Source organism: Oncorhynchus mykiss, chromosome 5, assembly GCF_057628025.1.
Source record: "Oncorhynchus mykiss isolate SJ-2025 chromosome 5, ASM5762802v1, whole genome shotgun sequence".
NCBI lineage: Eukaryota > Metazoa > Chordata > Actinopteri > Salmoniformes > Salmonidae > Oncorhynchus > Oncorhynchus mykiss.
The window spans coordinates 16,946,176-16,960,792 of record NC_143026.1 but is presented as its reverse complement, the minus strand read 5'-3'; the positions used below and the strand labels follow the sequence as shown (position 1 = coordinate 16,960,792).

Here is a 14,617-nt window from a genome sequence, read left to right as displayed (position 1 = left end):
AGTGTAATATTGGCATGCAAACTCAACATTTTATACATTTCAACTGTATATCTGACATGGTACATGTGTCTTCTTTTTCTAAGCCCACAACCATGTGTGTGAGGTGTATAGTTTTGTTTCAAAGTAGATTTGTTTAAGACTACAAAGAAACACTCTGTGTGACCCTGATTTAGCCCACTGCAGTAAAAGGGTACTAAAATAGAAAGACTCAAAACACCATCATTGCGTAGTGAAACCATGAGAAGTAGTGTACCTAAACTGAGATCTGGTGTTTGGAGGGTGTTTGAATGTAAACCCAATGGAAGTGTTCTGATTCACTGAATGGATTTCAAAACAGAATGGAAGTACTCTGAAACACCCAACGTGGTTCTTCATTCTGAATCATTGTGTTTTTAAGAGAGGTTTGTGAAAACACTTTTTGGTGTTTCAGTGCATGTAAAAGGCATCATCAAAATACAAAAATAATGTTTTGGCAGACTGTCTCTCTCCAACAATAAGATGCTTTAAATATTGATTGATGCTGATTTTCTGTCCATATTGGGATTAATATTGGAAAGAAGACACTGGTAATTTAACATTTTTCCTAGGGTAGACTTTGCATTAATTATAGGCTACAAATCAAGCAAAATGTTATTGGTCACATGCAGATGTTATTGTGAGTGTAGTGAAATGCTTGCGGTTCTAGATCTGACAGTGTAGCAGTATCTACAAGGTAATATCTAACAATTCCACAATGAAACCTAATATCTAACGAATTCCACAACAAAACCTAATACACACAATCTAGCAAAGGAATGGGATGATGATATATAAGTATAAAATATATGGATGAGCAGTGACAGAGCGGTTAAGATGCAATAGATAGTAAAGAATGGATTGTAAAGGATACAGTATACATTATATATATATATGAGATGAGGAATGTGAGATATGTAAACATTCTTAAAGTGGCATTATTAAAGTGACTGGTGTTCCATTTATTAAAGTGGCCAATGATATCAAGTCTGTAGGTAGGCAGCAGCCTCTCTGTGCTAGTGGTGGCTGTTTAACAATCTGATGGCCTTGAGATGGAAGCTGTTTTTCAATCTCTCTGTCCCAGCTTTTTTGCACCTATACTGACCTCGCCTTCTGGATGGAAGCGGGGTGAACAGGTAGTGGCTTAGGTGGTTATTGTCCTTGATTATCTTTTTTGCCTTCCTGTGACATTGGGTGTTGTAGGTGACCTGGAGGGCAGGTAGTTTGCCCCCTGTGATGCATTGTGCAGACCGCACCACCCTCTGGAGAGCCCTGCAGTTGTGGGCGGTGCAGTTGCCGTACCAGGCAGTGATACAGCCCGACAGGATGCTCTCAATTGTGCACCTGTAAAAGTTAGTGAGGGTTTTCGGTGACAAGCCAGGCCCATTGTGACATCATAAATAATTGTATAATCCGAATGTTTAGGGCTATGTAAGATAACAAGAGGTAATGTGTAAAGTGGGCCTTCATCACTGGTTTTCATGTGAGGACAGAAGGTGGATGTGAACAAGGGTCTCCTGCTTGTCAAAAGACTGTCTTGGTGCACTATGCCTTAGTGCACTCTGTCGGTCTTCAGGACTAAATGGTTTTGCAGAACCACCCTTGTTACACTGAGCACATGGGGTTGATTCAGATGAGATAAGTAGATAACATGGACTCAATAAAACATAGATTTAAAGGAATAATCCACTGAAAATATATGTTGGTACTTTTTTCATTAGTCCACGGTTGATACAGTCCCAACATGTTTTGCATGTCAGTAATCAAGTTTTCAAGTTATAGGACTTTCAAAAAGCTAATTGTCTCTTGCCACATCATCATGATGATGCCAAATGCAAAGCTGAATACTTGATTGCTGACATGCAAAACATTTTGGCACTGTATCAACAGTGGACTAATGAAAACAAATAGGAAAATAGAGTTTTTGAGTGGATTATTAATTTAATTCCATGTTAAATCAACTTACCTCAAGACTGTATAAGGCAGGGGCACTCAACTCCTACCCTACAAGGTCCGGAGCCTGCTGGTTTTATGTTCTACCTGATCATTTATTGCACCCACCTGGTACGCCAGGTCTAAATCAGTCCCTGGTTAGAGGGGAACAATAAGGAAATACAGTGGAACTGGTTTCGAAGTCCAGAGTTGAGTTTGAGGGGTATAGAGCCTAAGATGAATATTTTTTTGTGAAATTCACCATACATCTTTTCTGTGCTTTGTTTAGACATTAGAAGGAGTGAAAGTTACAGGGGAATTTAATTCCCGACTGCTGGGGTAGTAGGATGGCAAATCTTTGGGGATTTTCTTCATGGGCGCCCGCGTTGAGCAAAATTGGTGAATGTTCTGAATGAACAGTAGTATTGAAAACTGGAACAAAAAGGTAATTGCAAGAGCTTTGGTCCTCAAACCATTGCAGAGCAAGAATTGTACAGGATTTGGCCATGTTTCAAGTGTGTGCAGATGGACAGAGTATATTGAAGAATGGTGTGTAGAAGGACGACGGTGTTGCAATTGTGGTGGGGATCATGATCCCGAGTTCCTGGAGTGCCCTGTAAGGGTGAAGGAGATTGAGGTGGCAAAAGTTAGAGCAGTCAATCGAACCAATGCACAACCTCTTTAGGCTAGGGGGCAGTATTTTGATGTTTGAATGAAAAACATGCCCAAAGTAAACTGCCTATTTCACAGGCCCAGAAGCTAGAATTTGCATATGGCAGATTTGGATAGAAAACACTCTAAAGTTTCCAAAACTGTCAAACTATCGTCTGTGAGAATAACAGAACTGATATGGCAGGCGAAAATCTGAGGAAAATCCATCCAGGAAGTGCTGTTTTTCTGAAACTACTCTTTTCCATTGCAAGCCTATCCTCCATTTAAAGGGATATCAACCAGATTCCTTCCCTATGGCTTCCACAATGTGTGAACAGTCTTTAGACATAGTTTCAGGCTTTTATTCTGAAAAATGAGCGAGATTGATCACATCGCGTCAGTGGATAGCCAGATGTCCTCAGATTTGTGCATGCGCGCACGCCGGGAGCGAGACCATTTCTTTCTCACTTCTATTGAAAAGGCTGAAATATTATTGATTATTTATTGTAAAAACAACCCAAGGATTGATTATAAAAAACGTTTGACATGTTTCTACAAACTTTACGGATACTATTTGTAATTTTCGTCTGCCCGTCGTGACCGCACGAGCCTGTGGATTACTGAACAAAACGCGCAAACCAAATGGAGGTTTTTGGATATAAAGATAATCTTTATCGAACAAAACAAACATTTATTGTGTAACTGGGAGTCTCGTGAGTGCAAACATACGAAGATCATCAAAGGTAAGTGATTAATTTTATTGCTTTTCTGACTTTTGTGACCAATCTACTTTGCTGCTAGCTGTTTGTAATGTTTTGTCTGCTGAGAGTTGTCTTCAGATAATTGCATGGTTTGCTTTCACCGTAAAGCCTTTTTGAAATCTAACACGCCGGCTGGATGAACAACAAGTTAAGCTGTGTTTTGTGTGTTTTCATGAAAATGTAATATTTTTAGTAATTTAATTTGAATTTGGCGCTCTGCAATTCACCGGATATTGACTGTTGGTATAATTTCATAATTCCAATATGTTTTCTTTATTTGAATTCACTTAGTCTATTTTATGAGAATTTGTAAGATTCTTATTTGCATAAAATAGACAGAGACCAGTCTTATCAAAAATATGTAATAGTATTTATTCTCGGGGCGCGCTGCCATGTAACCACGAACAACAGTTTATATACACAATATGAAGTCTTAGGTTATAAAATATTCTTTCTCCCAACATTTCAAAAGTTCATTTGAGATAAACTTTCTGAAGTTTTCATCCATCACCATTCAGCAGACCGTTCCAGCTGATGGAAAACCTAAGAAAACACACACTGCCTTATCTGAACATTCCAGAGCTAAGTTGAGTCGGTTCAACCATAGGTTAATGACCCTTTCTGCTTACTAAAAAAAAAACACTTCCAATCTTCTCCAACCTGGCTGGAATGGTATTTATTTAATGTAATTACCCCCCTGTTATATGCTCCACAATCCCTCACTTATGAATTCACATTGTTAATCAGATATAATAAAGCAGAGTATAAGTTTACTTAGTTACAGTTCTATTTAAAATGGGGATATTGTTTAGTCATTATTCATAAAATTCCTAACATTGACGAAAATGATCCCGCTAAAGGGATCTGAACGGCAAGAGGTTTAAATTAAATTGTGCGATCGCCAATATACAATAGAAGAAGGCACCTCCTTTATTCAGGTCTTTCAACTCAGACAGGTGAGAGCACACCAAACACTCACACTCCATATTATTTGCTAGTTAGTGAGTTATTAGTCCAGTTACTGCTCATTTCTAGTCAACAATGGGGGAGAGGTTGCTGACAACAAGAGCACAAAACGAGTGCATTTCTAGCCATCTTTGAAAAGCGAGTCAGGTAAACAGCTTTTTTATGTATTAAAGGGGAAGTGTTATATTTTGAGACGGTCTTGAATAAGATAAGTAGCCAATAGGCATAGCGTAGCATAATTTGTCTGATTCTCTGTAATAATGGTATGGGAATAATAATGAATTGTATTTTGTAAAGTGTTTTTTTTTTGCATCAAACACAACATTTTCAGTGACCTCCCTGTCTGAAGGACACGTTTATAAACAGGTTAGTTTCAAGCCCTGCATGTTTTTTTTCAAAAGTCTCATGGAATGTCGGCATTGAACACGACACATTGGCTGCTACTGCAGGCTGAATGACAGAACAGCTATTTCCATGTTAAAATGTTATGGAATGTGATTTTTTCCTTTATTGTTTTTGATGGTATTACATTATGATCAAATAGCTACAGTAGTTTATTTGGCTACTGTTAAAACTGCAACTGAAAGTGGGTACAGCCTCTGTTCACAGTAAATGCACACCAGAAGATGCACAGAATTTTCACTGTTCAAGTTTGTGCTTGCGTTATGCAGACCTGAAATTTGTTCAGTGATGGAAAAAATGAGGACATTTGGTCATTGCCTGTTTTTTTAATTATCATTATTTGTTTTAATTAAATATGCATTCTGTTGATTTTGAAAAATATTACTATAAGTCTTTGAACTATTTGTCAATATAAAAATGTGAAATACCTGTTCATGATTTGTAATTTGAGAATTTGCAAAGAAAGTATTTGAAGCTTTAAAATCATGTATTTAAAAAGTTATTTTGTACTAATTCATTATTCATTATCATGTATTTTTGCATTTTTTTATGCTTTATCATGTGGACAAATATCATGCCTCCACTGTGTTGTTTTGGAGAAAATGGTGGGTCATGTTTGCAGTAAGTGGAAAAGGTTAGTGAAATTAAGGAAAAAACAGTAACTGCAATCCCTCAAATCAGTTAGTGTTTTTTTTATGTGGGCTTCACCGCGCTTTGGACTTTGGTTACTACGGTTTACCTTGGTATGATTGATTGTTCTTTGCTGATACAATTATCAACTGTATGACACATACAAATCAAGATTGTGTAAAACAATGAATCATTATGAAAGCATTTCAGTGGGTGTACCAAGCAAGAAGGCAGTAAATTATGTCTAGGGTCAACATGAATAAAAATGACCTAATAGCAAGACAACAGACAACCACATCTCCAGTGATCTGCCTACAATTAATTTCGTTTGACAATTAAACGTTGAAGGAATTTTTCTGTTTCACCCTATGAGCAGTTACTGCTATTTTGCTTAGTAGGGTAGAATAGAGCACACAGTTTATCTCGTACACAGAAAGCAGAACATGTGTGCACCGCGCTCCTCTCCTCAGGCTGACGTAACGGCAGCGTGACGCATATCAGCACATCGGACAGTGCAATCAGAAAACCTGCCTGCCAGTTTAAAGAGGATACATACCGAGAGTATAGTCTCGGGAAGCCACGAGCAAGCAAGAGAAGTTACTACTAAAAGTCCGGAAGTGTTCAAAGTCGCGGAAAGTAAGTACAGACGCCTATTTTTAATAGCTACCAAAAAATGATTGTTGCGCCAGCCACAAGATAGAGCGTTAAGTCCATAACTATATGTTGTCGAACTATTAGGTATTGCCGTTTTCTTAGTTATAAATATATGAATATATCGGGTACTAATACTTATCAGGAGAACATCCCTGGTCATATTTACTGCCTCTGATCTGACAGACTCACTAATCACAAATACTTCGTTTGTAAATTATGTCTGACTGTTGAAGTGCGTCCCTGGCTATCTGTATATATATAAAAAACAAGAACATCGTGCAGTCTGGGTTGCATATTATAAGGAATATGAAATTATTTATACTTTTAATTTTGATACTTAAGTATATTTAAAAACAAATACTTTTAGACTTTTACTCAAGTAGTATTTTACTGGGTGACTTTCACTTTTAATTGAGTCGTTTTCTTTTAAGGTATCTTTACTTTTACTCAAGTATGACAATTGGGTATTTTTTCCACCCCTGGTCTGAATACAACAAGTACTGTATGTGGGGTATTTATATTATTTATTCTCTGTGTGAATAGTTGACTGACATAACTTGTTTCAAGTCACTGCAGTGAGTCTGTGTGTCTCTCTGTGTGTGTGTGTGTGTGTGTGTGTGTGTGTGTGTGTGTGTGTGTGTGTGTGTGTGTGTGTGTGTGTGTGTGTGTGTGTGTGTGTGTGTGTGTGTGTGTGTGTGTGTGTGTGTGTATGTACATGTGTAGGAGTGTGTGTCTGTGAGTGTGACTAAAATATATTTTTAGCAGACTTCTCTTATTTGCCATTTATTGTAGGCAGCCAGGTCTAAATGCATAAATAATGATATATGATCCAGCCCATATCATAAATATGTTATATGTTCACACAGCACAGGCGGGGTCAGTGGGAACTGGGAAGTATGACTTGACCCTCTGGTTAATTATGTAATCTCTCTCTACACAGCCTGAGAAAACAACGATTTACAGGATTAGACCTGATACAACGAGCGAGAGTAAACGAGAGGAAGAAGAAGCTCTGTATGTCCCATGCTCCTGGAAGAAGAGTTGCATGTAGGCCAAAGAACCAGGATCAGCTGTTCCTAAACCAATCCTTAACTGAAACATTAGGAGGGAAACACACAACTGACCTAAGATCAGCATCTAGAGGATAACTTTCTCCTAATCCTGGTGTTTCCTGGCTACGGGAATTGTTATTGATCTACTTCCTCGTTTAGCGAGAGGGGTAGAAGCCACAGCTAATAGGCTACCATGCAGCGCTTAAGGACTACAGTTGCTAGGCTAAGGCCTATTACGGCCACCCAGACAGTCAAGAGCCAATCACAGGCCAGGCCGATGGCAGTGGGAGGGGCTTTGAGGACATTTGAACCACTGAGGAGTTACACTACGTCGGTGTCGGCCGAGCCTTTTCTGAATGGGACCAGTTCTAATTATGTAGAAGAGATGTACTATGCATGGCTGGAGAACCCTAGGAGTGTACATAAGGTAGGAGAGAGAGTGTGGGGGGCAGGCAGGTGAGCTGCTTCCCAGGACTGTGGCCTGTTTATGTTCAAAACGCAGTGGGACAAGAGTTACGCATACACCTGCACAACCTCTGGTCAGGGCAAAAATGTGAGCGCGTACACACACACACACACAGACACACACAGACACACACACACAGACACACACAGACACAGACACACACACACACACACACATACACACACACACACACACACACACACACACACATACATACCACTCCCCCTCTCCCATCAGATTCCTGTGTAATACAGGAAGCTAGAGATGCTACCAAGGTCATGTGAAAGGTTGTGTGTGGTTTCTACTGACAATTGAGATGTACAAATTATGGCATAAGTAGACGACAAGCGGATGAGAAGCAATCCGTAAATTTGATTAAGACATTACAACTACAGTATTTACTCAGCACTTTTCAAATGTACAACGACAGAATTCAGAACATTGGCCGTTCTTACAGTATTCTCCCTGTACACCAAGTCAGAACCGTAGGATAAATAAAAGGGGCATATAAGCAGACAATGAAAGCTCTTACAATATTCGATGATGACATTTCTCTAAAACAGGCTATAGGCTATATGTGCATCACAAAGTCAGAACAGTAGGCACTCCACTGAATAGCAGGCTAGTGATTGCTTTGCAATGCTTGCAGTTAGCCACTGATTCCTTCCAAACCACAATAAGTTGTGATTTCCAACTTGTTGTGTAGTAATGTTTATGTCCAATGGCCAATGAGCACCTATATGTTTTATCTATAATTTCTCTTCGTAATTTCTCTTCATATGACAAGGATTGAAAAGTATTTGCCAGTAGATTGTCGACTTGATTCATGACGATGACTGCTAGCTTCTTAGCTAAAATTCCAAGTCCAATCAAAGCTACTGTAGATATAACATGACCTGAGGCATGGTCCTAGGGCTCAGATCCTCTGAGAACGAGAGAGAGAGCATACTTAAATGCACATAGGACCAATTGGTAGGGTTTAAAAATACTCTGTATATTATTTAGGGTTAGGAAAGTATTTCTGCACTAAACATATTGGCGAATCAAAACCATAGTGGTTTGATTCATCCTGAAAGTTGTCATATTTGTACACTTTTCTAACTTTCCAAAATGTCATGGCTTGAACAATTGTGTTCAATCCATGAAATAATGGAAAGTGAGAAAATTGTACAATAGGAATTGAACAGTAATCGTATAAATCAACCCTGATAATCCTCATTAATCATGGAACTGTGATGACAACGGTCTCGTTGTCGTGAACCGTGCACCAGCGTCAAGGTTTAAACTGCTACGCATGGTCTGCGTTCCATAATGATTCCAATAGGCTACATGTCCCAAATTATTGCACAACTTGTAATATGTTAGCCTAATATGATCCACTATTGCTAGGTCCTCAGGAACAACCACACCAGCGTGACAGATGAAAGAAAGGTAAACTAATGATGTAATGGAATGATACAAAATGGAAACTAACACTAAAGGGAGTTAGAAATGTATGTGGTATAACTGACGGAGGCTACCAATAGTGGCTAATATTAAACACCATACAAATTGTACACAATACAGTGAAAAGTCTGGGCATATAATTAAAACATTTTAGGAATCATAAATCAACTCGGTAGGTTTGACACTATACTGTCATATGCACATAGCAACATAAACCTATAGCTTAGTTATAAGACTAACATTTCATCAACTTCATTGTGGAAAAGGTGAAATATTGAAATGCTTCAGTTTGCTGCCACATGACTGGCTTCACATTTCTCTCCAGCGATAATAAGGTAAAATAGATCTAAAACAATGATAATTTATATTTACAATCCCCTTATCCAAACAGTTGACTCATTTACCTAGCTCTTTTTGTAATGGTGTTATTTCTATCAGAAAAAAAATGTATTAGATGTTGTTCCACTTGGAACTGACAGATTGCTCGACCTTATTCATAGTTTCATCGCGCATAAAAGTGGTGGAATTATTAGGGAATTAAATGAAGGTCAGAATATGGTGTATCTGTAGACACACCTCCACTACACCATCATTTATTTAATCTCCACCCCCAAAAATAGTAGGTGAAAAGCATGCTATTCTCATGCTTAAATTCCAGGTCAGAATACGCATAGAGAGAAATGTGCATAAAAAGCGGCTGGGGCGCTTTTTGACACCTCACACCCAGTCGTAAATTTTATGCAGCAAGAGGACCCTCTGGCTCTCTAGTATGAACCAAAGGAATGTCTTTGTTCACAGACTTTTGCCAGCCAAAAACTCTAACATCCAAAAAGTGGATAATGGAACAATAATTCTATCATAAAGAATGTGGGAAATGGTCAGTGGGGACCTAAAGAATAATCATGTCATATTGTTTTTCATTTTGTGATTTTATTAGTAAAGTTATAAACGAAATACTGTAACTTAAAGTATTTGCACTACAGGTAATAAGTCTCCATCCAATACGTGGTGTAGACAATATGAAAAACAAGTACAGTTTTTTTTATAAGATATTAATGTGATTTTAGTTTTCTAATGAGATCATTGTTTTTGAGAATACCTTGCACAGTAAGTAGCCACGCCCCGAGGGAGCTCAGAGAGCATGTCAGCATGACGGAAATGCCCCTTTTTACTAGAGTGTATAAAGGATGAGTTGAGAATTAACATACCAGACCAGAAAGACATGAGACCGTGGTCTATACGTTGAAATGGTTAGAAACTCTGAAACTCTCAACACGAGGTGAAGAAAATGAACTCATCAGACCAGAACTGTGATGTTTATGCTGGGAGTCAGGAAGCTAGTACAGGGAGTGCAAATTTAATAAATAACAAACATAGTACAAAACAAGAAACACGAAAAGCATACAGACATGAAACAGAGTCAATAACGCCTCAGGAATGAACCAGATATAGGGGAGGTAATCAGGAAGGTGATGGAGTCCAGGTGAGTGTCATGGGGCGCAGGTGCGCGTAACGATGGTGGCAGGTGTGCGAAAAAATAAGACAACTGGCGACGTCAAGCATTGGAGAGGGGGAGCGGGAGTAAACATGACAGTACCCCCTCCCTGTCGCGTGGCTCCAGCCGCCGGATGATGCCGACCAGGAGCTGGCCGGTCGCTTCTGCTGAGGCGCGGGAACCTGTAGAGCCGGCTGAGAGCTTGATGGGCCAGCTGAGGCGTGGGAGCCTGATGGGCCGGCTGAGGCGCGGGAGCCTGACGAGCTGGGCGGTGCATGGGGAGCCTGCTGAGCCAACCGAGGCATGGAAGCCTGACAAGTCAGCTGAGGCATCCCCGGTTGCTTCGGCAGCAGCACTTGGACCCGACATCACCAGTTTAAAAAATATTTTTAAAATTCCTGTTGTTTCCCCTTGGTGAGGTATATCCGCTAACGTGTACGCTAATAAATGGGAAACAAGTACAGGGAGTGAATTTAATAAATAAACAAACATGGAACAAAACAAGAAACACGAGTAGCGTACAGACATGGAACATATAAACAGAAACAATAACTCCTGAGGAAAGAACCAAAGGGAGTGACAGGTATAGGGGGGTAATCAGGAAGGTGATGGAGTCCAGGTGAGTCTCATGAGGTGCAGGTGACAGGTGTGCGTAATAATGAGAACTGGCGACAGCCAAGGCATGGAAGCCTGACGAGCCAACCAAGGCTTGAGAATCTGTCGGACCAGCTGTGGCATGGAAGCCTGACGAGCTAGCTGAGGCATCCCCGTTAGCTTCAGCAATGGAAGCTTGACGAACCAACCGAGGCTTGAGAACCTGATGAGCCAACTGTGGCTTGGAAGCCTGACGAGCTGGCTGAGGCATCCCCGGTAGCTTCGGCAATGGAAGCCTGACGAGCCAACCGTGGCTTGTGAATCTATCAAGCAGGCTGAGGCATGGAAGCCTGACAAGCCAGCTGAGGCATCCCCTTTTGCTTCGGCAGCAGCCCATGTACCCAACCTCGCCAGTAAAATATTTTTTTTAAATCCTGTTGTATCCCTAGGTGACGTTGTTACTTTGTAATTTGTACGGTAGGAGTCGGGAGCAACTGCAGGGGGGGGAAATTAATAAATAAATGGACATGGAACAAAATAAGAATCACGAGTAGCGCACAGACATGAGACAGATAAACAGACACAATAACGCCTGAGGAAAGAACCAAAGGAAGTGACAGGTATAGGGGTGGTAATCAGGAAGGTAACGAAGTCCAGGTGAGTTTCATGAGGCGCAGGTACGCGTAATGATGGTGACAGGTGTGCGTAATAATGAGAAACTGCAGACAATTAGCACCAGAGAGGGGGAGTGGGAGTAGACGTGACAGTAGGAAAATTTTGTCATGAAACTTTGTCATCAAAATCTGCAATTCTCTGGATTTATGGTGGTTTCAAGACAACTGGCTCAAAATGGCCAGAAACAAATAACTTTCTTCACTGCTGTCCAACTCAAACCATCTCAATATGGTTGAGGTTGGGTGATTGTTGAGGCCAGGTCATCTGATGCAGCACTCCATCACTCTCCTTGTTGGACAAATAGCCTGTGCACAGCCTGGAGGTGTGTTGGGTCATTGTCCTGTTGAAAAACAAATGATAGTCCCATTAAGCGCAAACCAGATGGGATGGAGTATCGCTGCAGAATGTTGTGGTAGCCATGCTGGTTTAGTGTGCCTTGAATTCTAAATATATTACAGACAGTGTCACCAGCAAAGCACCCCCACACCATCACACCTCCTCCTCCATGCTTCATGGTGGGAACAACACATGCGGAGATCATCAATTCACCTACTCTGCATCTCACAAAGATGTTTCTCTTTGCTTATTTTAGCTGTTCTTGACATACTTGGTCTTTTACCAAATAGGGCTATCTTCTGTATAGCACCCCTACCTTGTCACAACACAAATGATTGGCTCAAATGCATTAAGAAGGAAATAAATTCAACAAATGAACTTTTAACAAGACACCTGTTAATTAAAATGCATTCCTGGTGGCTACCTCATGAAGCTGGTTGAGAGAATGCCAAGAGTGTACAAAGCTGTCATCAAGGCAAAGGGTGGCTACTTTTAATAATCTCAAATATAAAATATATTTTGATTTGTTAAACACTTTTTTGGTTACTACAAGATTCCATATGTGTTAAAGTTTTGATGTCTTCACTATTATTCTACGATATAGAAAATAGTAAAAATAAAGAAAAACCCTTGAATGAGTAGGTGTGTCCAAACTTTTGACTGGTACTGTATATATATATTTTTTTTGATTAACAGCTGGGGCTCAAAGATTCTGTGCAATTTCCAGTGAGCGTTTACTGTGAACACTGAGGATGTACCCACTTTAAGTTACAGTTTTACCAGTGGCCAAGTAGACTACTGTGGCTGTTTGATCATGATATAGGCCTACCAGAGTGACATACCATCAAACACAATGGAGAACATGCATCTCATTACATTTTAACATGGAAATAGCTGTTCTATCATTCAGCCTACAGTAGCATCCAGTGTGTGGTGTTCAATGTTGGCCTACATTCCATAAAACCTTTGAAAAAACATGCAGGGCTTGACATTAACCTGTTCATCCACATCAACCTGCTTATCCTTCAGACAAGGAGGTGACTGAAAATGTTGTTGTGTTGTTTGATACTTTACAAAATAAAATGCATTATTATTCCCATACCAACAGAGAATCAGACAAATAATGCTACCCTCTGCCTATTGGCTACTTAGCTTATTCAAGCCTGTCTCAAAATACAAACTGCCCCTTTAAGACATAAAACAACTCTTTACCTGACTCACTTTTCAAAGATGTCTAGAAATGTAACTGGGCTAATAGCTCACTAACTAGCAAAGGATATGAACATAATGTGCACATGTAGCTCTCGCTTTGATCTCAAAACAAGTGCATCTACTCATGACTGCTCATGCTGTTAACACAGTCCAGCTCAAAGTAAATGGTACAGATCCATATTATGGCAATTGTCTACTTGCATATAGGCCTACTGCAGCTCTCATTGTTTATGCCGCATCGGTCTGTGTAGAGTGCGGGCTGAGTTGTGTGTGCGTGTCAACGCAATAGAATCCTACTCTGATGCATTCTGACTACAACAAAATCTCTTGCATAGTTCGTTTTGTTTCGGTATGTTGCAAAGAGGCTAATATTGCATTGATTCAATCACAACTACCACAGTAAAAGGGAAACATTGATAGTGTTAACAGGGAAAACTCTAGAACAGTGGTCACAAACATTTTCTGAGTCAACATCACTTTCTGAGTCAAAATGCAAGCTGAGATCTACCGCTCAGATTTCTTTTAACATTACTTAAAAACGTAAGCCTATGCAACATTAACCAATTAAAAACAGTACTGTAGCATCGAGGTTTGTGCAGTAAGCTATAGGCCCAATACTTTATCACCGCATATTGGCTTGCTTGAATTGCCCTGTTTTTTGTGAAGTATTTGTAAACGTTATTTCAAACTTTAAGGTAGGCTATATGATCCCACCACTAATAGATCTATTGTTGTATTACTTGTGAGGCACAGCTGAGTGAACATACATTTAAGTCATTTGCTTTTTTTTTACTGGGCTGATGGTGCCTGTCTTCCAGCTGATGGTGCCTGTCTTCCAGCTGATGGCGAAACCTAAGTCGCACCGCATTATTTCTGCCTCGTGCACAAATTCATGTTGTTACTCATATGAACAGAGAAAGTGAAATATTCCTTGATATTAAAAAAGACCCAAGTCGCTAATAATAACAACAACACAGGCCTATAGATCCACTTTCCAATTCATTCATTACTGCTGCACTGCTTGTTGAAGCGCTGAGTGGAAATAGGAAGAACGTGCATTTTATAGTTTATAAAAGTGTTGAATATAAAGTGTTGACAGTGCTGAGTAAGAACTTTAACTCACTCATAAAAACATCAGATCTTTGGTGTACTCGTTGACAGTCTTTCTCTAGTCATTGTTTTAAATGTTTTGAAATCTCACAATATCAACTTTGCCTTAGCTTTCTTTTATACTTGCTACGTTACTGCAGACACTGAAATATGAGCCATACGATTGGCCAGCGGTAAACTTATAGTGCACTTGATTTGCTTTCAGGGCCCACAGGGCCCG

General features: G+C 39.8%; 1 protein-coding gene across 5 annotated transcripts in view; it reads left to right on the top strand.

The window, feature by feature from the left end:
* The first annotated feature begins 5,561 nt into the window (after positions 1-5,561).
* The window catches only part of ogdhb (oxoglutarate dehydrogenase b), a 43,328-nt gene continuing 34,272 nt past the window's right edge, over positions 5,562-14,617 (top strand). For 3 of the 5 annotated variants that reach the window (XR_016495904.1, XM_090234009.1, XM_090234008.1), the window contains exons 1-2: positions 5,600-5,993; positions 6,952-7,490. Coding sequence is in view for 4 of the 5 variants with exons in the window: in XM_090234009.1 (XP_090090135.1) it covers positions 7,257-7,490 (234 nt within the window). In the remaining variant the exon portion in view is untranslated. Of the gene's footprint in view, positions 5,994-6,951; positions 7,491-14,617 lie in introns of all 5 variants that reach the window. The other 2 variants (XM_090234010.1, XM_036976933.2) reach the window with 1 other exon arrangement.